Source organism: Periplaneta americana, chromosome 1, assembly GCF_040183065.1.
Source record: "Periplaneta americana isolate PAMFEO1 chromosome 1, P.americana_PAMFEO1_priV1, whole genome shotgun sequence".
Lineage (NCBI taxonomy): Eukaryota > Metazoa > Arthropoda > Insecta > Blattodea > Blattidae > Periplaneta > Periplaneta americana.
Genome location: NC_091117.1, coordinates 77,533,435 through 77,560,440, shown reverse-complemented (window position 1 = coordinate 77,560,440; position 27,006 = coordinate 77,533,435). Strand labels below are relative to the sequence as shown.

The 27,006-nt window shown below is 34.1% G+C and overlaps 1 protein-coding gene across 2 annotated transcripts in view; it reads left to right on the top strand.

Annotated features, from left to right (window-relative positions):
• The window catches only part of gprs (speckle type BTB/POZ protein), a 206,798-nt gene that overhangs the window by 107,638 nt on the left and 72,154 nt on the right, over positions 1 to 27,006 (top strand). Inside the window, exons 4-7 of one of the 2 annotated variants that reach the window (XM_069822467.1) lie at positions 8,404 to 8,515; positions 19,414 to 19,571; positions 24,990 to 25,121; positions 26,298 to 26,480. In XM_069822467.1, the coding sequence (XP_069678568.1) occupies positions 8,404 to 8,515; positions 19,414 to 19,571; positions 24,990 to 25,121; positions 26,298 to 26,480 (585 nt within the window). Of the gene's footprint in view, positions 1 to 8,241; positions 8,360 to 8,403; positions 8,516 to 19,413; positions 19,572 to 24,989; positions 25,122 to 26,297; positions 26,481 to 27,006 lie in introns of both variants that reach the window. The other variant, XM_069822459.1, reaches the window with a different exon arrangement.

Here is a 27,006-nt window from a genome sequence, read left to right as displayed (position 1 = left end):
ACCATGACATCTATAAATTCTAATAAAATGAAGGAAAATGGAAAAACCAGAAACCCAACATGAATAGAATCGATTTAAACCTGTAGTTCCTACACCTTACTGTTGATTCTTTTATAGTTCTTGACACTCTTTAAGATTTCAGAGTAATTTTTACAGCACTATACAGTCAGCACTACTGCATGGATTGGGGTTTTGCACATCGTTATCTGCCAGCTATAACTAACTTGTGTTTTATTCCACGTGAGGCTATTTTCATGTCTCATTCCAAGGTATGAAATTCATTTGTGAGTAATGGTTCGTATGGATATCACACTCATGCAAATCATAATGGTAATGATGCCATTGTGATAATAAATTAAGAAATAAACAATATTGCAACATTTTTGTATGTGAAATGAATAAGTGACCTAAGTTATTAACTAGAACTCTTCTACATTTGTCCATCCTTTGTTTTCTCCCTCTCCACTCCCTCTTGTCATGAGTCAAAGAAGGAGAATTTAAAACATGCGAAGGAACACTCAAGAAGTGCAATTAATTATGAAGCTTGGCTCTCAAAAATTGTAATTTTACCGATACAAAATGCCTGATTTGTGTATAACATTGGAGAAATGACTTTATTTTTATTTATTTTTTCTTAAATTAGTATCATGTGATATAGAAATGAAGGAATAAGAAAAATTTACGTCAACTTTGGTGTAATATGCATATGTAACATATAAATTTCAATAGAAGGATCTACCATATATGTTTCATTATTTCACTTCACTTCATGTCATGTCACTGCTTTACTATTGAATTTAGTAGGAGTCAATTGTTGAACTTATAAAGTACATCATAATATTACGTATAGAATTATTGCGGGTAAAATTCTGTTAGACTTTGCTTATTTTTTTTAGGTACCAGTATTGCTGATATTTTCATACCTAATGTAGGCATATAACAATATTGCGTCGAACTTAGAGCTTTTAGACACATTATAAGGAACAATTCGAGATGGGAAACCTATGTCCGGAAACCAATCACTTCCGAGTTTTATGTTTTAAAATAGTAGTTTTATTCGTCTATTAAATAGCAACCTTTCTTATATAAATGTTTTCGAGAAAGGTGTTGGATTTAATAAAAACAGTTTATTTGTTGTATCTTTTTATTACACATTGGAGCAAATGCTCGAAATTTCGACCTCTATTAAGAATGCAGATATCGCAGTGTCTAAGTAATGACCATACTCGCCAACATTTTTGCCAGCTGATTTGGAGTTTTGCTTGAGTGTGGGTTCGATTTCCACTTCAGCTGATTACCTGGTTGAGATTTTTTCATTGGTTTTCCTAAATCTTAAGCCGAATGTCAGGTAATTTATGGCAAATCCTCGGCCTCATCTCGCCAAATATCACCTTGCTATCACCAATTTCATAGATGTAAAATAAGACAGTTAATATAGCGTCATTAAATAACAACTAAAAAACTCTCCTATATTCCTGGTATTGCTACCACTTCATTACATGCAGCCATATTCTGGAGAGTATATTTTTCTGTTTCCAAGGTGTGTTGTATAGAGAAGTAGAAATGCAATGACGACAAGTCTGGGGAGCACACCGGCCAGTTAATGGAACTTCTTCCTATTCAATTTCTTGGAAAACATTTGACAAGCGAGTATTACACTAAGGATGTTGAAACAGACAAGGCAGTCATTACTGAGACACTGTAATATATGCATTATTAATTGAGGTCAAACTTTTGCGCATTTGCTCTAATACTGTATGAGAAATTGATCTGTTCTTATTAAACGCAACACTTTGTCTCTAAAACAATAAATTACGTAGGAAAATGCGATATCCAATGGACAAATAACACAGTTTTAAGGTCATAAATTCGAAAGCAGTTTCTAGACATAGGTTTCCTATCTCAAATTGTTCCTTAACAAGGTATCTAAATAGCTCTGTAAGTTTGTCGCATTATTTTTAAACACTCAGTGTAACATTGTTTCAGCGATAGTTGCAAATATATATATATATATATATATATATATATATAGACACACACACACACACACACACACATATATATATATATAAATCAATTTTTACAACAAACATCAAATAGCAATTAATAATTAATGTAGCCTATTTTCATTAATATTTAAAAATAAATAAGAAAATTAAATTTCAGCATTTAATCTAAGTTTATGTAACGTCTGAACAATTTAAAATCTGTTAAAGTAGTACTAGTATTTAACGTTAACAGAAGATGTAATGAAATGTGAATATAATCAGGGCCATATTATGACTTTTATTTGCATCCTCTTTTTCTCAGAAACAACAATTTTATGTCTATTTAGGATGTGTGCATTATTAAAAAAGTGTACATAGGCTATTATGGGATTTTCTTGCAATCGTATGTCATACTGAAGATAAACACTTTCATGTGCTATAAGCGTAAATCATAAAATTTCGCAACATTTCTTGTACTTTGTTATTTTTATCATAATCACAGATATTGTACTCATAAGGTACCAAATGTGAAAAGTTATTTCAAATTGTATCGTATAACAGTATGTATACATTTTACACATTTTCATTCAAAACTAGATCAAGTGGAATGTGACCATAAGTGCTGTTGAGTTGTAGGGCAAAAGAAATAAATTATTTTAAAGTAATTATATGGTTTAAATCACGGATAGTCAATTATCTGTTTATTTTCTATTTACCTATGTATCTGTTTGTTTATTTATTTGTCTGTCTATTTACCTATCACTGTTTCAATGTTATTCTTAAATTACTTTATTTTATTTTATTTTATTTTATTCGGAACTTACCATACAACTAGAAAACTGTAACCTACTCAGTAGTAATTTCTGGAAATCAATTGCATAGTTTGAAAAGTTGCGATGAAAATGAGTTGGCCCTAGACTTAGTTTCTAAAGCAGCTACAAGACACTGTCTCAAGTTTTGGGAAGTTATTCGAATGTGTTATCATTGATTTGTACCATCTAAAACTTCAAGCCACTTGAAGCGATTTGATCATGTCTTAAATCTTCAAATTCTACTGGAAGTAAGTCTGATTTTAATTCAATGCCTTACACATTACGCAGCAACGCACTTATTTCACCCACATCTTGGTTTATCTGAATTCTTAACTAGTATGGAACCCAGTTTATCCGTATTTTGTACTGTATCATATTGGTAATTTTTTGAGCACCCACTTCTCAAAATTGTTCGTCACAATGTGTAAATTTCTGCCAATGTAAGACGTTGTTTCTGGGTATTGTCAGTTCTAAGGTGTGTACACGAAATTACGTAATGTGCACCAGTATATGAACAATTACGTTTTTCACTCTTGTTGTACAGACCTAGAATCTGTACATAACAAATGTAGGATCTTCTGGGGGCCTAGGGAAACAACACTTTCTGAGTCAAAGGCGTAGAGAGAAATCATGATATCGTTAGTTTTTTTATAAGATATGTAAACATGTATAAACATATATGTTTAATTCACCCAGAAATACATACCGGTACCTACCATATGAAGAGTTCGCGGGAAAAACGATGAATGTCACATTTCTGTTAAGGATTAGATAATGATTTAATTGAGTCTATAACTGCAAGATGTAGTGCTGTTTCTATAGAAAATAAAGGAAAGGATTACTGTATTCGTGGTGATAATTCTCCTTTTTGCCATTTTTCATAAGAACAACATTAAATTTCGTAGTGATCCATGAATTAGATAATGACATCAACCTTAACAAAACTGTGACATTCAACGTTTTTCCCGCGAACTCTTCATATGTAAAAATATGCCACGTGTTTTGTGAAGACACTGACATCTCAAAAACTATTATAAATGATCTAACAAAAATGACGTAGTTGCATATAAATCCTGGTCCTAATTATCACCATTACCACCTTCTTCTTAATCTTCACAATCAGTCATATCACCGCCATATCTTCATTGGCGCAATTTAGATCCGCTTCCATATAATGCATTACTGGTAATAGCTACAAAAAGAGTTATTTACAGGGGTTTAGCGAATTTCTACTAGACGTAGAAGTTTCTTCTTCTTCCTCTTCTCAAGATTTGGGTACTTAAGTTCCCTGTTCTAAAGCAAAAACTTAAACCTGTTCCATCAATCTCTTTCTGAGTCTTCTTACATTTCTCTTTCCAATTGGTCGACACTGAGGGTGGTATTCATAGACATTTCGCAGCACGCGCTACGAGCGTACTAAGCTAGCCCCGGCCATCCACTGGTTACTAGTACAGAATTCAAATCATATCCTATCGCTAACACTGGTTTATGAATACGAAAAACGCTGATAATCCACCGAAAGCCCTCGCTAAAAATGTCTATGAATACGGCCCTGAGTCAGTAACTTATGGAGATGATCCTGTGCCATTCTCTTCGTCTGTCATTTTTAATGTAAGTAATTGTTCCAAATCCTAGTTTTTGATGGATTAGGGCATACTTCATTTGAAATGTGGTCTCTTCTTGTCACTCCTAGCAAAAGTCTCAAAAACCTCATTTATGCTGCTTCTAATCTACGTTGTTCGGTTATTCTTAACAACCAATATTCACTTCCATACGTCATAAAAGTTGGTTTAATTACTATGTTATTGTGGAATCTTAGATATCTTTATCTTCCTTCATTTGTTTTCAAACCTTTTATTTTTATATTGTTGTATTTAGTTACAGTGTCATCTATCTCTTCCTTTCTTGTATCCTCAATTAAGTTTCCCAAATATTTAAAACTTCTTACTTGTTCAACTACCTGTGGGTCTATTTAATATTTTATTATAATTTTCACTCTTTCTATGTAGGTTCCCTGGAAAGCTATGGTTTTCATCTTACTTAGAGAGATCTTCATATTATACAGGTTGTTTTCGTGATCATGTTCAGGAATTTGAAGGATGATAGGGAAGGACAAAAACAACCAATTCGAGATGAGGAACCTCGGTCCGGAAACTCCTCAGTCAAAAATTACAATATATTAATTTGATGTACCGAAGTACATATGATGTTTCCATGCAGATATTCTGCGTCATCGTATGATGAAAGAGGAGTGGAACGGAGTACATATGGAAGGTGGAACTTAAACTGAGAGGATTCGATCCGACATTGGGATAGGAATTCAGTGTGGCTTAGTGGATAAAGCATCAGCACGCAGAGCTGAAAACCTGGGTTCAAATCCCGGTGCCGGAGAGAATTTTTCTCTGTTCCACTCCTCTTTCATTGTACAAAAGTTACAATTCTAAACCAAAGGTAGCAGGAGGTTATGTATTCCTGTCTTCACTTATGTCTTTTAGGATGCCTGTTAAAATGGAATAAGGAAACTTAAAACTAATTTTTGCAGATTTGATAATTAAATTAACTGTTGCTAATTACATTATACCTTATCAAGCTAAAAGGAATAAATTTACAGCAGATGCTTAAAATGAAGTACCTACTAGTACCAAAAAATCTGACCTTCATTGAAGTTTGTTCTGTGATCAAGCGCTGGTTCTTCAAAATTGGGAGTTCTTGTAGTTCTTCCTCTTTGCTTATGGAATTGTGCTCGCAAATGCTCCCGTAAACATTGGTAAATCCAATAAGATCAAGTATATAGACCTACTCTATTTCATTGATCAAATGATCTCTCTTCAAAATGGAAAGACAAACTTCATTCGAAACACTCTTGTCTAAGGACTAACCACATTAATTTGAGATTGACGTCGTGTCTTCTGCAGTGTATCACTTGAGTTTATCCTCCCTCATCCTTTGTGATATACCTCTACATATTGGCGAAGTTGGTTAGTCTTCTATTATTATGTTTTTTAATTTGTACGTACCTTCTACTTCAGTCTTGCGATGGCGACTAGTACTTTAGAGCGAAAGCTCTTTTCTGCCCGCTGCGCACATGCGCGGAGCTCTTTTACCTGTAAACATTGCTAAAGGATGTACAGATCTTAGAACACAGTGCATCATGACAGAACTGAAGCGCTTAAAGCTTTCAAGGAAGAGTGGAAGATACAATATTTGTGCTTCGAACATGGTGATGAAGCCCAGTGTTTGTTGTGTAAAAAAATATATCATTTGCAAGAAAGCAACATAAATCGGCATTATGAAACGCAACATGAAAAAAAAAATATATAGGCATTATTCAGGAGAAGAGAGAAATAAATTGCTTTCGGAATTGACATCGAAGGTAAATTAATTTACATTTGGGTCAGTAGACTGTATTTAGATTCCTTTTATTTTTTTATTTTAAATGTATTATTGATGTTTTATTTGTTGCCTGTTTCTGGATGTTTACTTTTATTAGACTACGTGTTTCTTTAATTTAGAAATATCTTAATTTAATCAATTTGTTTTTTCGTATTACATGCATCTCACAAATCACTCTAAGAAAACTCATTACATAATCACGACTGGAGAGTAAGGACTACATTTTACAATCACACAATCAATATAAGTTACTCTATTTTAACCAATACTGTCGTTATTTCTTCAACGAATACTCAAAAGTACTTAGAGATCACACACGTGGAGCAGGTAGACCCTATTATTTTCTACTAACCAATGAAGTGAAGTATTTACATAATAAATAATTGCTTTTAACAAGAAAATGGTTCACATACAATTAACTTTTCCTATTTCTCTTTTTGATCCTAAAAAACCCGTCCCTTTGCGATTTGTTTATATATGTACATGGATATTAAATAACTGAATAATTAGCCCTATTACATAGCCAGAAATTTAGTAACGCAAGTTATTGTAATAATTGCTGCCTTTATTCGCTGCATGTGCATGTACATCCCTGATGTCTATGTTACGACGATATGTAGCGGATGCGCTATGCGCTCGTGATCAAGGTCGAGCTCTTCTACCATGGTTGGGAGCTAATATCGTCTCATCCCTGTTCTACTTCCTACTAAAAAGAGTTTCAGAGCTTTTAACTAGGGACACCCGATTTTTATAACAGTTTTAACTCTCTTGACTCAATTAGCAGAAATTCGTTAAAAAAATTGTTTACTGAGGCGTTTCTTGACCGCAATTCCTTATCTGAAATTGGTGCTTTTGTTTTTCCTAATATTTTCTTTTTTATGCTACAAGATTTACCATTTTTAAGTTGCAAACAATTTTGTCCTGCTAGATTGGCATTTGGGATCACTGTGCATTGCGAATAATAGAATTCTTTGTAGGTAATAATAGTATTATCTGCTTTCCTTTTGCATTCTGTTGCTTTTTTTTCTAAAGCACATGATACAAATACATTGGCCTCCTGAAATATGAAACTTTGACACTAGCCATATGATTAGTGAATGTCACAATTAGACATAAATATTTGACATTATAATATGGAATAAAACAAATGCACGTTGCTGTAAAAACTATAACTGAAGTATGGTAACCAAAATACTGTCAGTGTAGTATGATTCTCATTAGTCTATTGTGTATCATTAAGCTTATTTCATTGGCTAAGAGAAGTTTCCGTGAAATTATCGATAGTATTAATCATTGTAAAGAACTGGCCACCCTACCCCATTATCTCCTGGCCTAGTTGCTTCATAGGTGGTACCTTCTTGGTATCACTTGTGAGGTTCAAACCTGTCTTCAGACAGTTGACTAACAGGAAGCAACAATAACAATGCCTGATAATCCTCAGCCTTGTCACGGAAATACTCTGTATAGGTCAGCAAAATCAGTTAAAATTTTATTGAATTGCTCTAGTCATTCTCTGTATCTAGATTAAAACTTGCCTCTAACCTAAATTAACTTTAAAAGAAGTAGTTAAATAGCCTTCTGATTTTATAGTTTCATTGTACAGAGCATTTATTGCATTTAGCAATGTTTTATTTACAGTACCTTACGAAATCTGGATGCTTGAGCAAAATAATGATCACAATATTGTATCTGCCATTGTTTGGAGTAAATGAACGGTTAATACCACGAAAGACATTTCAGAATTTTTCAATGTTACTGTGAAGACTTTTTTTTCTAGTAAAAACTATACTTGTTACAATGTTAAAATTAATAATAAGAATTAAAATTACTTACTGTTGCTTCGCATTATTTCATTTATTTGTAATAATAAATTAAATTGATGTTTTTAATAATTTTTACGTGTGATTGGTGTAATGTTATATAAAACACTGAAACATAAAAAGAAGGAATGAATTCATACCTTTGGAGTGAACATGTACTAGTGACCTCACGAAAGTCACTGTCCACCTTGTATGGGACAGAGACTTTATACAGCCTGTTGATACCAGCCGCAGTCGAATCAGCACCACACACTCATCATTGAGGAGTTCGAACCTGACGTGTTTCGCCAGCTGATAGAATACATCCACACTGGCTGCGTGACCCTTCAGCCGCGAACCCTACTTGGTTAGTAGGCATGTTTGCTGTCTTTTAACTAGTCTAAACCACAGGGGGGTCAGCACAGCACGCTCATGGTAGAGGAGTTCGAGCCAGATGTGTTCCGCCAGCTCATAGAGTACATCCACACGGGCACTGTGACCTTGCAGCCACGGACCTTGCTGGGTGAGTTGATATGATTTGCATTTAAGTGAAAATATTTTGGGGAACAGCTTTCCATTTCGTTGTTACGTTTTGCACTTTCCAATTATGAAATTTTTCCATGCAGAATTTGTGATATGGAATATAATTTTGAAGTGTAAGTTACTTACGACTAGGGGGGCGGATGTTGATGAGAAGTCATATTTTTGTTTTTCACATTAGGACGATACCTATTAATATAGAAATCCTTTCTGTGTTAATATCAACGTAAAAAAATAGTTACTTATATTGCATTTTTTGCATTTGTTGACGTTTTTGAACTAATAAGTCATTTTTACATTCTTTTCGGCATTTTTTGGTCATTTTTAATATTTTGAAAAACTTTTAGATCATTTTGAATGCATTTTACTTCCTTCTTTACATATAGGTCTGTTAAATCTTTTTCTAAGCAAACAGATGAGTAGTAGGCCCTACTAGTAATTACCTACTGAATAAGTGAATAACAGTGGAGTTTGAGTTTTATAGTTTGGAACAAACTCTAAAGTCCATCCCTCATTTCACTGAAGGCTCCTCCTCACTCAACAGAAGTAATATAAAATGCTTGACAACACCTTAGTTTAGATAGGCCTAGTAATAAATAATTGAAGAAATTTAAATATGAAGCTAATCTGGGTGTTTAGAATGAGTAAGAAAGCAGTGTTTTAAGGTATTTTATACCAGTGTTGGAAACAAGCTAAAAAAGGTAGGATAAGATACGAAAATCAAATTGTTTGCTTTGTTGTGTTGACATGCATGAAAATATTATTGCGAGTGTTACATTATTTCACAGCAATTGCTTTGAAATTAACAATCAAGGAAAGTTGAGATTGAAAAGAAAATTGGCTTGTTAACATTTCATTACAATTATTGCTCTTTTGTAACATCGTTAAAGGAGTGTTATTTAAATTGAATTTTGTATAGGTATTCCACTGACACATAATCGTCTATAGGCTATAGGTATAGGCTATAATTGCCTCACGAATGATCATAATTTTATACATTCTCAACTTTTCCGTAGACTACATGCTGTCATTTTAAAGCACTTGATTAAATCATTGGTACTCACTAAAACTCTAAAACCATGATTTGTATTATATTGACGACTTAGGTGAAGAATAAGAGAACCATGCAAATATCTTAAATTGGTTTATTACATACAGGGGGCGGCACCAGAGAGGTGCGATGGGGCTTGCGTACCCCTTCTGGAATCCCCAAACCCCCTTTAGCAGCACCCCTTTCAAATAACCTATAATGTAATCATGTACACCGTCAGACTGATAATGATTAATTCAATGTAATTTTAAGTTAAGAGAGATTCCTTCAAAGCTTATTTATTTTATGCATCGTGAAAGGAGTGTTATTTAAATTGAATTTTGTATAGGTATTCCACTGACACATAATCGTCTTTGAAATGTTGGGTCAAGGGGGGGGGGGGAACGCAGTATTTCATACTTCTTTGAGAGCACAGCTACTAAAAAAAATCGCTTGAGGTCTCTGAACCTGAAAGTGTTTTTGAATTCGAGGACTATTTGGCGGAGAGTGATGGTAAAGAGTGAATGTTCATGAAAATTGGCATTCTCTTGTGACATTGTGGCATTGTTTCATTTGGAATTCGACAGTCTATTTTAAGTGTTCCCCAAAAGAGAATACAATAATGAAAAGCGGTGTTTTCAGGAAGATTGGTACAAATCTTATGCTTTGCTAGAATATAGTGTAGTGAAAGATGCTGCTTATTGTTTCGTTCGTCGATTCAGAACAGTGGCGTACGCAGAATTTTGTCAATGGTGATAGTTATTATTACAATTGTTTACAATTCACATTGTCAGTGGTATTTAAAATGTTGTGTATTATCATCATCATCATCATCAGCAGCAGCAGCAGCAGCAGCTGAGTTTTCATGGGAGGAATGTGAAACTTTTCTGGAAGAATGTTCGCAACAACTTATTTATACTGCGGCTGCGAAGAAATATTTGACAGTGAAATTTTCACTAACCTCGCGAGAATTACTACATGACAGGTGTAGGAGGGGTTCAAACTGAACATAAAATATTAAGGTACATTTGTGTTTTAGATATTACGTATAGCACCTTTTACTGCTATATATATATAGTGACTTTTAATTCAAAACAATAATGTTACTTTTATTGTCACAACAATAATGGGCTTTCTATTTCTGAATTTACACATTCCCGTCAACAATGGGTATTTCACTCCACACAGCAACACAGTATTCGTTATTGCACTCCACAGACGACAATGACAATTCACTTGGATTATTGAGAACAATGTACTCCTCAATCTCAACTAATGTTCACAAAGCACTATTTACAAAACAAAACTGTCAATTCTCAGTTCACAGTTCGTTTGCCTTGGCTAGTTCTTCTAGCTCATTCACTCAAGTTCACAGCATATCGAACCCAAGACTTCCAGAGAGAGTCCACTGAACTTCGAACTCAAGACTTTCAGATAAAGTTCACTGTACGCCGAACCCAAGACTTCTGGATACGCTGCACTCGCCTGGACACTGCCCCAGTTGCGGACCCATTCAAGTCGAACCCCAGACTTCCGGATACGCCGCACTCGCCTGGTCGCTGCCCCAGTTGCGGACCCACTCGAGTCGAACTCCGGTCTCGAAGGCTGGCTTCCTTGCTCGCTCACAGCTGCTTCACAAACCGACTGGCTTGCTGTCCAAACTAAAACTGGCCTTCGCTCTTCTTCGCGTCTTCTATTACTAAATCATAGTTCTAGAATGTACTGCATCGAGTATTTTCCACCCCATCGACTCGCGTCGCTTTCCAGAACCTGTTTCTCGCGGCTTCTGTCCACATCAAGCCCCTCACCTCGCATAGCCCAGCGCCCGCCGACTTGCGCTCGTAGTTTCCTCCTTTTCCTCCGCACCCCGCACAGTGGCAGCGTTTCGCAGCTTTCCTCTCTCCCTGCGCGCCACGCCCAGTGCCCACCGAAGCTGGCCTCGTCTCCCGCGCTGCCTTCCTCCCCACGCGCCCTCCCTTCTGCCGAACGCGCACTCGAATCCCGAGGCAACGAGAAGTTTCTAGCATGGTTGCACAATATAATATCACCCCATTCGCACCCACAACTGTTAAATCCTGGTGCCGCCACAGATTATATATTACATTATTTATATAAACCAGACAGAGACTTCTTTACTGAAATGATTGAAGCGCTCTGCAATAAAACAAAGTATAGTGAGTACCACTCTTGTAGATTAGCTTGCACATGAATTAATTCTCTGCTGCATCTGGAATTTAAAATTGAGCTTTGCATCTAGAATATCGTTACATTTCATACCCTAGACATAATGAATTTACGTAATTTTATCTACTCTAATCTAATTCAACATAACAGCCAACTTTAATGGACCAAATAGATGCAGCATAGGATTCACATCTCTGCTGCACTTTTTTTTGTGTGTATATGTGAAAACCTTAGTGTTTTTGCACGTGTTTAAGTAGAATAGACACTGCTTTATAATTATAAGCAATCATACAAATTTGCATTTGTAAGGAAAAAATGTATGGGTAATAATGAAATAGATCTTCACTCTTTATTTTCTTCTCTAATGGTAGATTTTTATGTTGCTTTTGATGTGTAGATGTAATAAATTACATCTTTTGGCCTAGTAAAATTAATACAGTTTTCACGGACTTCGATAATGAATCAGGCTTAGATTTCAGTATCTGATCTGAGGCATTTCATTTTTTAATATCTGTCCTTTTTATTTACAGTATCTTATGCTGTTCCTGTTGTTACTATTCAATTTAAATTAGTTTTATAGTAAATATCTGCTTTAAATTCTAGACAATTTAATTGATATAAATTATGTAACATAAATTATTAGGAATGTTAGTATTTTTTATCTCCATTGAGAATCTTGCAATCAAGCGAAAGATTCAACCCTCGTGAACACTTAGGAAATGAAATTGAGTAGACCATTGCCAAAAGCAGCTTTATCAAAAAAAAAAAATTAGTACTGTACACCTGGATTTCTTTGCTCCTAGGTTACGAATTCAAAATTTAGAACATATGCAACAACATACATCCATCAGTCAGATTTACAATTGCAAAAACGGCTAAATCATTATGACAAAATGCCAATCCCAGACTTCAAGTTGCAAAAGTTGCTACATTCGTTCATGTATAACCATCAGGGAAATTTATTTTCATTTAAATAAAATTATGTGGCATTTATAAATACCGTACATAAGTAGGAGAAAATATGTTTACTACACTGGAAAACAGCTGTATATTATTAATATAGTACTGATAGTTTTTAATCAACAGTTACGAGTTTATTAATTTATTACATTAGCCTTATTGAAGATTAGCTGTTACCAGTATGTTTCTGATTACTTATTCTTCGCTAATTTATCAGTTTTACTTTCAGAATAATGATGAATGAGGATATTAATGAGATGATGGAGGGTGAAAGTAATATAGTTCAGACTTTCCCTAACAAAACTGTTTGAATTTTATGTTTCATTAAACTAGAGACATGTGACTAAAAAGAGAAAGGCTATTGATATTTTTCTATGGGAAGTGAGAGTAGTGTTTTGTAATACTATAGCATGCAATTCTGTGTATATTAATAGTGTAATAAAATTATGTTTAATTCTAGAACCTAATCCAAGATTTAACTGTATTTGCATCTGTACATAAAAGTAAAATGGCAAACTTAGTTTCAAAATCAGCTAAATCCTTTGTCCAGCCGCAAAACTAGTCAACTATTCAATTGTATTACTCATACCATATTATACAGGTTTTGTTAAATAGAGAACCATATTTTATCATCTTTTTTTTTTTTTTTTTTTAAATATAGTTTTGATAGCTTGAATGAGGAAACAATACAAGTTCTTTTGCTCTAGCCAAAAGAAATTTCAAATGGATATGACGACTTTGTCAATGGGTTACTCAATTTTTTGTTCTAAATATGAACTTAACATATCGGTAGTCAGAAAGATTTTGTGAGAATGATTTAAACGATTTAGTGATGATTACTATGCTTGAATTGGGGAGAGACGAATTGCAATTAAGTTAGCTAAAAGAAATACTTAAATAATTGTTATATTTATAATTGAGGAATTATATGTACAAAGGGCATATACCTCTATAAGCCCTTTTTTAAGTATAATTCATTTTCTTGTTCCTCATAATCATGTTGTCCATCTTGCAAAATTTTATTTCAATATCTTTAATACAGCGATCACAGTGATCGATTCTTATCTGCATGTCATGATACACAACGACATAAACTTTGTAAAGAACACACCAGTCATTAAGAGTCTTTCTTTAAAGCATGCGGCTACATACAAAACAAGTGACATTCGTCTTAACCGTGAAAATTTTCAAAATTCAGTCTTATCAAAGAATGGCATTTTGTCCACATGACGGAGTTAGAATATGTTCCTCATATTCTAGGTCTTATGAACCATTTTCCTTCACAAAAAGATGTTCAACCATTTCAATGGATATAAGTTTACCATCAATTTCCATTGTACAACTTAATACTGTAATACTGCCAATAAAAATGACATTCGGAGTCTTTTTAAATACCTCACTGAAGAGGAGGTGGCTTGGTTTGAAGAAATATCCTTGCGTTTTTTTTTAAAGCAAGACGTAAAGCGCTGCAGCAAGACCGTTCTTTTATTACATTTGCTTCACCGTCGCTGCAGCAGCGCTGTAGCAAGTGTGCAGCAAATCAAAAAATCGCTTTACGAGTTTGCTGCACGATCCATCATGGTATGTTTTGGTCTTTTGCAATGTTTATTATTGTTAAAATCATCTAGTAATAATAATTCTACGTCATTATCATGGAAGTCGAAACTATTTAACATGTTTGGTTCTTTTAAGGTTACATTTATTACCGCAGTAATAGAAGCCAATATTAATTGTCCACCATTTTGCAGTCAGTTGACCTACTTACGTTATTTTTCGACCCTCATTTTGCTGTAGCAAAGGCATGAAGCGCTTTACTGAAGCGCTTAAAAAAAACGCACGGTATTCACCAAAGCAAACCAACAAAATATGGCAGGAAGAGGAAGGGAGAGAAGTGGCTCAAATAAAGAAGACTGCTGAGATGAAAAATTTATGCATAATTTATTAAACTATCATCAGAATTATTTTAGATTCCACATCAGTCTGTTGGAAAATATAAATTATTCATTTATTTTGAATTATCTTTACTTTGTATGATTATATTATTTTTACAAGTGACTTAAAACAGCTATTTGAATTTACTTTTAGTATATTAAATTCCTGTCATTAATATTATATGTACTAAGGACGTATGGCACATTTTAAAATGCAAATTGCTATTTCAAATATTACAATATCTGTTTCAAAGAATTGTGTTCAATAATAAATGATTATGTTCATTACTGCATTCATTAAAAAAGTTTTTTTTTTTAAGTATATAGTACAAGCACTAAACCAAAATGAAAATTTTAAATGTCATTTCCTCCGAACATGATTGTCTGGTATACGCTCCTTGTACATATAACTCCTCAATAGAAATATAATTTAAAATTTCTGGAGCAGTCACTTGTTCATATGTATTTTAGGTATCGACTAAATTTTAAATTTGATACAGAAGAATGTATTAATATATTATTACCTGTGTCAAACAGTGTTATTCTCATCTAGGTATTTAATTGATAATTTGGTAAATTATAACTTCGAAGCGTTGGATAAATGGCAAATTAACTGATATTTGCCTGGAAATAAGTTTTTCTGGTACAGTGCCATTTGGAAAGTGACATGGGCAAGTAACAGTCTGCTTAGCTGTGATTCAGTGCAACACCTTTCGACAATAAAATCTTACTACTTACAAATTACATTAAAGATGTAATTTATTGGCTTACCTACATTATAATAAGTGCTGGAACTGTTAACTGATGAAAATATAACATGACAATTTTTGTATGATTTCTTCGTCATATATATATATATATATATATATATATGTCATATATAAAAATTTGATATTCTATGTACTACATTGTCACGAACTAAATTAAATTACACTGAATGGAAGTCAGCTGTATACTGATATTACAATTTTGACGTCCCTTCATCCTGTGTTATCTGTCCATACTATGCAACACAAAACCTTCTTCCCACACGCTCGATCCAGGGGAAATGTCTACACTACACTATTTCCTTGGCAGTCGCATTTGGTTTAGAATAGTAAATGACCAACTGCATTCACCTGATTGAAACCCGTTTCTTGGCGAGTCTCTGTTATTGTAGGTTATCCTATGTCAAAATTCGAAGTCTGGAGAAGTAGCATGAAATGACGTCTCATAGAAGGGCTTGATTTTGTAAAATTGAAATTCCAGATAACACTTTAAAATTTTAGAATGGGAAATCATGTGCACTAGGAACATTTACACAATATGGCAGCTCCTTCTATGCTTTCATCCAGCAATCACCATTGCTAGTATGAGTTTGCATTCAGTTATTTTCCCTGTTCTGCAACATTTACAGAACTATTAGTTATTCTCAGTTCAGTAGATAAGTATTCTGTTATGGAACAGATTGAGAAGTTACAACATAGCCGTAAACATCAATATGTTGAAGAAATGTTTGAAGAAATCATGGATATCGATAAATAATAATTAATTATTTTACGACGCTTTATCAACTGCTATGGTTATCGAGTGTCCAAGTGAGGTGAAGGTGATAATGTTAGCAAAATGAGTCCAGGCTCCAGCGCCGAAAGTTACCCAGCATTTGCTCTTAATGAGTTGAGGGAAAACCCCGGAAAAAACCTTCATCAGGTAACTTGTCCCAACCAGGATTTGAACTCGGGCCTGCTTGTTTCACTGTCAAGTATGCTAACAATTCCTCACCAGTGGTGGACTGATAACAATAAAAATAGATAACGTTTTATTTCTACCAAACCATATTTAAAATTAAATTTGATACACTGTACTCTTTTAATGTTCCTCAAGGAGGAACTGAGATGACAAAGATAAAATTATAGACTAGTAGAACAAATAAAACTTGAAGACAGAATGTGTAGGTAATAAGAGATTTAAAATCGACCTTATATTCGGAGGACAAGATAGCAGGATGGGTGGGGGGTAAGACGAATTTTGATGTTAGTTAAATAATAATACCTGTTCATAAATTACGCAATTGCGAGTCGCCTTTATTCTCCTCTCATAAATTGTATATTCACTCATCCCCCCTCTCTTTTCTCCTCCTCCTTCCTCTGCTCCTATATGTCTCTTCTTTCTTTTCCCTCTAATCTTTCTTATATTCCTCCTTATTTTGACGTAAATACGTCTATATCGAAAGTCATTCGAGATAAAGTGAAAGATACGAAAATGTGCGAGATCCAGCATTGCACCAGCTTCAACTGTTAATTGTTCAGAAACAGTGAGGGTAATGTAACCTATACCAATGTAAAATAATCACAAAATAAAGATCTGTAATAATATGTATTGTATTTTATTGCAGTTATAGTTTTCTGTTTATTTTACATGGATGGATGGATGGATGGATGGATGGATGGATGGATGGATGGATGGATGGGTGGATGGTTGAATGGATAAATAAATTAATGAATAAATAAATAAATAAATATTTGCAACTTTTTATGTTAAGGGTACTGGGTAATGCTGGTAACAGTAATTGCACGTGTAAGTAAATATGATATATAAATTATTTTTTCCTCTGTTTCTACCAAACTCATACTAATATCCTTTGCACCGTGTGATAAACACATGTTGATGAGTTGTGAGATGGCCACAGAAACAAATTATATTTCATTGTTTTAATACAGGAATGACAGAAAAAAAGAGTATTTTAAAAAAATGTTCGAAATTAGGAACCATTTATTCAGAAACTACTTAAGATAAAGGGCTGAAATTTTGTATGCTAATATAAAGTCTATAGTTCTTCAAAATGAATGGACTACTATTTTAAAATATTTAATTCAAGTAGTGAAAATGTGGAGACGCATGTCATATTCTTATATGACAAAATAAACATATGGGGATTTGTCGCATTATGCTTGTGTAATTGAAAAAGTACTATATTTATTCCACTGATTTTCTCAAATATGTTTGTGACATGGAGAGTGGGGGGGGGGGGGGAGTTTGAAAAGTGTGAGATTAGAACTTTTTGTGATAGGTGTTCCTAACTGTTGACAATCGCTTTTTTTTTTTCAATAGACTTTTCTTTTTTGCCATGCCTATATTAAAACAGTGAAAGATAATTTCTTTCTGTGGCCAGTTCACAACTTACCCACATTTGCTCATCACACGGTACTAAGGACATTAGTCTGTGTTTAATAGAAACAGAGGGGGAAAAAATTTTTCATATATTCATATTTATACGCGAAAATACTGTAAACAGCACCTAGTACCCTTAAGCACCCACCACTCAAAAATGATAAGAAATGGATCTGAACACATTGCATATTATGAAATACATATTGAACTTCCAGGTATGTATCCAAATCTATTTTAAAATTTCACCTACCACTAATAGTTTAGTCAATACAAGCAGTTTTTGACTTAAATACGTCTATGTGGAAGGATAATTTAGCAAAGTCAGTGTAATGTTACGAAAAAGTATAAAACATATCAGTACATCCTACATGTAACAGATTTCACAGAAAACGATTTGCTAAACTGTTGAATAACTTTTGATCTGTTAAGGGAACACTTGTATGATTTTTAGAATTTACACACAATTTTCATCCAAAAGTTATGAAATTTAAACTACATAAACAAGCTTACAATACTTCATCTGTACAAAATTTGGTGCTATTAGGACTAGTAGTTTTGAAATTAGATTTTTTTAATATAATCTTGCATAGACATCACTAAAAAGGCTCTTTGCGTCAAAGTTTTCAAAATTTTTAGTTCATATTTGCTCAAAAGCTTGAAAATAGTCACGGGAATAAAAATTAATTATACAATTTGGAATTTCTCATTAGAGATCTTTCCTTGAAATTCCAAATTGTAGAATTTGATATACCTCCACAAATGCTATTGCTTTGTCTTTTGACTTAAGTCTTTGACTTTACTTTGCAAAAATTAATTAGCTTTCTGAGTTCAGTCTAAATAGTCACAATAAATTTTAAAAATTCATGAATTTACTATTACAGCATATTTTAATATAAGTACAATATGAATATGCCCCAAAGGAACTTAATATTTCATACAAATGCTAACTAAATTTTATTTATCAACATTTAATTGACCTATGTGAGAAGTTTCAAACCAATCCGAAAATCTGTTGTGCAAGAACTTCTTTTATTCAATAAAATGCTTAAAGCAGCATTAAAAAAAAATTCTCTCAACTCACTCACGCACCATATGTTTGGCCAGATTTTATTATATGGCTAGATAATTTAAAACAATCTCAAATATAATTACGATTATTGAAAAAAAAAAAAAGTAGAATTTTCTTAATTTTACAGCATTACTTCAGCATAGTGTCCCCTTAAAAACTGTAAGGAAAGGCTAATAAAACCTTAGTAAAATGTTCACAAAATAATACTTACCGGTAGTTATTTATCTTATAAGCTGCTTAAACGTACCATTATTTCCTTGAATTAACTTCAGAACAAAAACGTATTTACGTCAATATATGCTGGAACTATTGGTTCCACACTACTTTTTCTTCTCCCCTTCCTCCTCATCCTTCTCTTCTTTCTCATACCGGTACTCTTCTTACTTCTTTATCTTTTCTTTGTTTTCTTCCCTCTCCTACTCTCTTTCTTTTAATTCTCTTCTTCCTTTATCTTCCTCGTCCTTCTCCGTCAGTTTGGATTTCATTCAATTGTGCTCTTTTAAATTGTCAAAAAAGAAGTTAACTGCTGGTCTTACACTGCAATGTGCTTCTTTCAGGTGTAATGAATGCAGCGGATTACTATGGCCTCGATGAACTGCGAAGAGCGTGTGCTGGTTTTGTGCAGTGCTGCATAAATGTGGACACAGTTTGTGCTCTATTGGCCTCTGCTGAACGCTACATACAGTACAAATGTACCAAGTCACTTGTTCAGAAGGTATTTAACGTCTAGAACAATATTCAAATACAGTAGAATCTCGATTATATGTCTCTCTATTAACTCTTCTGGAAATAGCAAAAAGCGAAATTTTTAAGCTATGTACAGTCTTAGGAAAAAGTTTGGTCACACAGATACTTTATACTGGTAAGTTCCAGAAAGAAGACAGTGCGCATGATCAGAGGACGAGCGACCTGAGTCACAAGAGAAGGACTAGTTGAGGTAATAAAATTAGTTTTGTTTCGTTGTATGTCTTATGTGCACTACCTCCTTTCTGGGACTTACCGGTATAAAGTACCTGTGCGACAAAACTTTTTTATAAGACTGTACGACAATAGCAATATCTTATTTTCTATTTTCTGAATCATGCTCATCATGACTGTATTTAACTTTGCCGGTTGTGTAACTTTCGTTGGGTTCTCTGTAAAAGTTAAGAAAATACTTTAACTACCTTTAGACTATCATAAAAAGTTCGCTTCACATTCCCTTGTTCGAATATTTCTTAAAATTAGTAAGCAAATAAGATAATTAGTTGTAGGAAAATGCAGAAAAACGTAACGGACTTTTTTACAACAGCTTATATAGCTCCAGATAGATATAAGTGTATTAAAATTGAAAATATGGATTATCCGTCTTTTTTCATGAAATTGATACTAAAACTTTGTGTTGTACTAGTAGACTATATTGTAAACATTTTCTGTATATATTTCAACTAGACTGTGAGTATAAATTAAGACTTTATAGTACCGGTAGTATTAAGTGTTTTGACTTGTTCCATATTCTAGCTGTGAAGCAATGTACGAATACCATGGAATGTTAATAAATCAATACAATATAATACAACCATCACTATGTCCCGTCCATTAAGGGGAAAGACGGATGAAATTTTGATCATTTCCAGTTAATTTTTTTGTGTGAAAATTAATCAGCAATCTCTTACTTATATATTGAACAAGTTTCAGTGCTATGCAGTACTTGGAAGCATCTGTTTTCTCACACTTCTTTTCAGCACATTTCGTCATGTTCAAAATGTAAAGACACTTGCAGTTTTGATGTTAAGAACATATCTTTACTGCATGTCCTATACAGCTACTGTGGTTGACGAAAAGCAATATTTTTTTTATAAAGTAAATGCTTTCGAAATGTTTTATACAAATGCCGCACATATCAACATATAGCCATTTGCACCTCTGCGTACTTTATGGAAATTATGATGAAGTATCCTGTTCTGAGGTTGGAGCATATATTAGGTCGGATTATCTTGGCCCATATGGCATATGAGTATGGAAGTAGGCAGAATGGATGAAGATGAAGGTGGTAATGATGGCGAAATGAACCTAGGGTCCAGTAGCGAAAGTTACTCAACATTCCAGTGTTTCTCATAATGGATTGAGAGAAAAAACCTCAACCAGACAACTTGTCCCAAACAGATTTGATCCTGGACTCACAAGTTTCGCAGTCAGATATGTTGACCACTACCGGTACTCCAAAGCAGTGGATATATTTTCAAAATTAAAAAAATAAAACATGTTTAGCAGACACTATAAATTTAAATGTTGAAGTTACATATTTTAAAAAAATTCTCTCAGTTTATAGATGGAAATGTAAAATTTTAGATGCTTAACAGTGGTTCTTTCCTAACCATATGAGACTTGCCGTAAAAAAAGAGTCGTGTATGAAATTTAAATTTTTTAAGAGGAGATAGAGTTTGAAAATATGCATTTATTATTTTTTGTTTAATTTGAATAATTAAAAAACCATTTATCTGATCATAAATAAAATTATAAGCAAAAGGATGAAGTATACAAAATATGAAATCTCTACCTTGAAAATATAAATTTTACATGTCATCCCCCTTAAAGCATATAATCGAGGTTGTACTGCAATTTGATAATGTTGTAAATTCAAATGAATAAATAATGAATGAATAGCCTTATGTCCCACCAAAGACAAAGCCTCCAGCAAGTGGGGAAGTTCTTTCAGTATCTCACGCAGTGAGCTATAGTCTGCATAAGGGGTAAATGTACTAAAACTAGAGCTTCACTTAATATACTTGTGATTATGTACACAGTTTTTGTTAACTGTCTAGTAGTCCAACTACTACCGGTATTAAGTTTATTGTTAACTGCCTAGTATCCTATGTCTCTCCGCTCTCTTCTACATCTATCCACTCTGGACCAATTGTTGTGAATTAGATTTATAGAATATACAGTGAAAGAGAGTTAGGTTAGGCCTGAACATTTTGTCATTAAGTTCATCATTTCTGCCTGTTTCATATCACATATCAGATACTGGTAACTAAGATTGTTAATCCAATTCCGTTCCTTTTAGCAAATTTAAACAGTGTTGTAGAAGTCTTCGAAACCTTTACAGTGATAATAATAGGAACTTCTTTTTGTATTACCACAGTCAAGTATATACAGTCACGAAGCTTGAGTTGTGAGTGTGCTAGGAACAATTGACTGTGCCGGCACTGTACTATTTCGCATTGTCTGTAATGAGGCGATATTAGCGATCCTAGTGGTTAGCAACTATCTATGGATGCATATTTACTACGTATTGAGCTTCGTGACTGTATACAGGGTGTTTAAAAAATACGGGGCATAATTTCAGGTATGTATTTCCCACATGTAGACAATCAAAATAGTTCATTACGGTACAACATGTGTCCGGAAATGCTTCATTTCCGAGTTATGGCCTTCACAACATTGAAATTCACCGGAACGTTTTTCTTTCCGCAGGTCGTTGTCATTACAGAAGATGTTCAAAATGTCCACCTCCTTGAATACAGACCTCACATCGATGTCTCATTTACCTGCGAACACGATCCCAAACTCCAGGAGTATTGCGTATGTCCTCAGAACATGCCACAATTCGATTCCGAAGGGATTCCAAATCAGGCACCGGAGACGAATAAACCAATGATTTTAAATGGCCCCACAAGTAGAAATCGAGAGGGTTCAGATCAGGTGAGCGTGGAGGCCAAGCAATTGGGCCACTTCTACCTATCCAGTGATCGGGAAACCTTCGATCCAAGTACCGGCGAGCCATACGACTGAAGTGTGCAGGAGCACCATCATGCAAGAAGTGAATGTGTTGACGATTGATCAGTGGAGTGTCTTCTAAAACATGAGGTATGGTGTTTTCCAGGAAGTTTGTGTACGCCTGCCCCGTAAGTCTGTTTACAAGTACATGGGGTCCAACTAATCGATCACCAATGATACCAGCCCACATGTTGAGGGAGAACCGCACCTGGTGATGAGATGGAACAGTTGCACGTGGGTTTTCATACGCCCATACATGCTGATTGTGGAAATTTGTTATGCCATCTCGTGTGAACTGTGCTTCATCTGTAAATAATACTAAGGCAGGAAAGATCGGATTTACACCACACTGCTGCAAGAACCACTGACAGAACCTAACTCGTGCAGGGTAATCTGCTGGTGACAGGGCCTGTACACGTTGCAAATGATAAGGATACAATTGATACTCTTTCAACAGTCTCCAGACAGTCGTATGAGGAACATTGTCTTGCAACGCTACCCTTCGTGTGCTGATAGAAGGAGTCATGTTCACAGCCTCCAGAATCTCCTCCTGTACTTCTGCCCGAGTTGTAGATCTTGGTCGTCCCCTTCCCAAACCAGGAGAGTTAAATTTTCCATACTCGCACAGACGGTAATGGAGACGTACAAATGTCTTCCGATCTGGACATTGTCGCTGTGGGTACCTCTCCTGGTACAAACGACGAGCCAGCGCAGCATCACCATCCGCCTTACCGTACATGAAGTGTATCTCTGCCAGCTCTTGATTTGAATACATGTCGCACAGTCTAACGTCTACACAACACTGAATGTAACCTTCGCCTCGGAATGAACTGTCAGAGTGCCCTCTTAATGTCTCCTTTGACGGCAACGACCTGCGGAAAGAAAAAGGTTCCGGTGAATTTCAATGTTGTGAAGGCCGTAACTCGGAAATAAAGCATTTCCGGACACATGTTGTAATGAACTATTTTGATTGTCTACATGTGGGAAATACATACCTGAAATTATGCCCCGTATTTTTAAACACCCTGTATACTAGACTGTGGTATTACTATGATGTACCGAAGTACATATGATATTTCCGTGCAGGAATTCTGCATTACCATATGGTGAAGAATGAATAGAACAAAGAAAAATTCTCTCCAGCACTGGGATTCGAGCTCGGGTTTTCAAATCTATGTGCTGACACTTTATCCACTAAGCCACACTGGATTCAAATTCCGATGCTGGATTGAATCCTTCTCAGTTTACGTTCTACCTCTCTGTTTCCCTTTGGTGGCCTACCCTCATGTACTGTGTCACAGAATATGTGACAGTGACACAATGTCCAATACTATGTACAGAGGTGCACTCATTACGAGTGACTAAGTGGCCGGAGTCCGACGGAACATGGCGCCATCTTGAATCACGAAGTGATTACTTATGCTTATCATATTACTATGATGTAAGGGAAGTACGAGTACATATTATGATATTTATATATTATTACTATACGAGTCTCACAGCTTTATTTAATTTTCCATCCTAAGGAAGACATGGTGTAGTTTTTTTTATAGCATCGTGAAGTTAATACTATAAAGTTAAAATTATAAAATAATTTACAAGTTAATAAATAAAAAGAAGGTTGAATGTGTGCCGTGAATTGGTTTGGCTAAGGAAGAATTGGGAATGATTCATACATGCAGTGTTTTGCAAAATGGAAGCAGAAAAAACGACATATTTCTTAAAGCCACGTTCTTCATTGAAAGTGCTATATGTATTTTAATTACTGTACATTACAGTATTTTAGTCTGCATTTCACTATTTTATTCAATTATTCAATTCACTGCACATTATTTTTAATTTTTCAATATAATAAAAAAAAATAATTGTGTGAAACATTTTAGTCCAATTTAAAAAAAAAAGTTAGTTTTATAGGCCTAAGCCTATATAAAATTGCAAATTAAATTATAGTAGGCCTAGTGTATGAAGTACGTAATATTGTGAATGTATTTCTTCTTTGAATTTTGTTTACTCCAGTTATTTATTAATTAATTAAATTACCGGTATCTTTTTATATATTTATACTTTTTTACAGTGCCACTCAGTTATTGTGACGTCATTTTTTTAGTCTCTTCGTAGACACTATAATAAAGTTCAACTCTATTTATACTTCACAGTATTTATATTAAGCTTCACTCACTTTGCTTGCCTCTTTAATTCTGTAATTTATTTTATCAGATTATCTTTAGAGATCAATGAATTTACGTCTTTGAAGCTTTTTTTTAAATTACGCACTACCTGTACTATCTTCGTTACTGTTTACAGTTACTAAATATTTATATACCGGTATTGAATAGAAATCAAACCTGATTGCATGATGAATTCTGTGTTTCAGGTCTTGGAATTTGTTGACGAACATGGTAATGAGGTGTTAAACCTGGGATCCTTCACACTACTACCACAACATGTAGTGCGTCTTATATTAGCAAGAGATGAACTCAGAGCTGACGAGTTCACCAAGTTCCAGGTTGGGAGGAAAAATTGTTCGTATTATTATCTTCCTAATGAACTTTAATATCTTTGTCAGGATGAAGAGAATGATATAGACTACATCCAACTTTCTCTCCTTTTTGCAGTCTGGATGTGATCTGAATGTGTCTTTACATGCATCCTGATACATCCTGTTCTGATTTTCCTCTGCTATTAAAATATTCACATTTACATATTATATCAAAGACGCTGTATTGGTTTTTTTTTGGTAGAAAGTGATTTTGGAGAGAAAAGATATAATGATTTTTTTAAAATTTGCGTCCAGATTGCGTTATACATGGTGTAAACGATATAAACTGCCAAAATTATACAGACTGTACATCTCCATGATGTGTAGTGACATTTTGTTTTTTCTTCTATTTTTGTTTTTAATCCCTAAAATGTCATGTTTTCAGGATTGATAGTAGTCCAACATTTAATGTTCGAGTAAATGTGAATGTCATTGCCAATGACTTTCCGCCCAACACACCCTAACACCACCACAATAGAGGGAGAACAGATTAACCTTGATTTGTAAACGAGGATATCACCACAGTTGCAATGTATGTGGCCGACTAAAGTAAATAATGACGGTCTACTATAATTTCCAAAAACATTAGACTCACAGATAACATTTTTTCCTAGGGAAACGACAAAATTTACAGACAAATTTTATTAGACTTCTTTGTTCAGTAATTTATGCTGTATCACCAGTATTTTTTTGGCAGTTTATATCGTTTACACCCTGTATACTGTATATTAAGTTCTGAAACCTTACCAAATTAAGTATGATAGATTTTCTTTTGTGCAACACTATAGAATTCTTCTTTTAGCTGTCTTAATATTGCCTCCAACTGACGTTTAAATATCTGCAAAAGAGATTGGAAGGATTTAAAGTAAGTTGCAAGTAATGAATTATGATATTTGGTACCGGTATGTATGCAACTCACTAGTATATTTTTATAAATGTTAGTTTTCTTTATTATATTAACTCCATTTCAAATATTTTCTTTATTAAATTAACCGTATTAAAGTAGGTCTACCATATTTTAAAATAAAACGTAAATATAGAAGACACTCAAATAATTTAAAATAAAATAGGTAATATTTGATCTAATCTTTATATACCGGTATCCATACTTTTGCAAAATAACGCTTCACTAAATGTTCACAGGCTGCACTGATGTGGGGTAAGAAGTACTGTGACAGCAATCCTAACACAGCTCTCAAGGATGTAATTGGAAACTTCTTGGAATACATCCAGTTTCACAAAATACCTGCAAATGTTCTGATGAGGGAGGTCCATCCACTTGGTCTAGTTCCATACAGCATCATCATGAATGCCCTGGCCTACCAGGTGATGCAGAGTATTCCATTCATTAATACATGGCGTGAGCATATTCCATGGTAGTGAAGGCAGCCATGATTCATAACCATTTTAATAGAATACCGGTATCAAATCTATTAAAAATATCTTTCATCTCTGCACAAATTAATTTTTTTCAGAGGCAAGAGTTAATGGAGATAATTAATTTAAAATTATATATATTTTTTTAATTGACAGTGTTTTGTGTTGAAAATTATACTACACATTCGCTTTAATTTCTCTCTAATTTTCGGATAAAACTAATGAGTAATGAGTAATGAGTAATGACTGAAATGAAAGTTAATTAGGTTAACAGATAAGTAAGGTACTGGTAACACTGATGAGTGGTGTTCAAAACCTTTATGCCAAATTGCAACATTTATCTTACATCACATCAGTGTCATCAGCATATCACCAAATTGGAATATACAGGTTGTGATATTTTTGTTCCTCATAGTTTCCTTCCTGTATAGCCCTAAGCTATATTTGAAGAAAAATATTTTGCTGCCAGCATTTG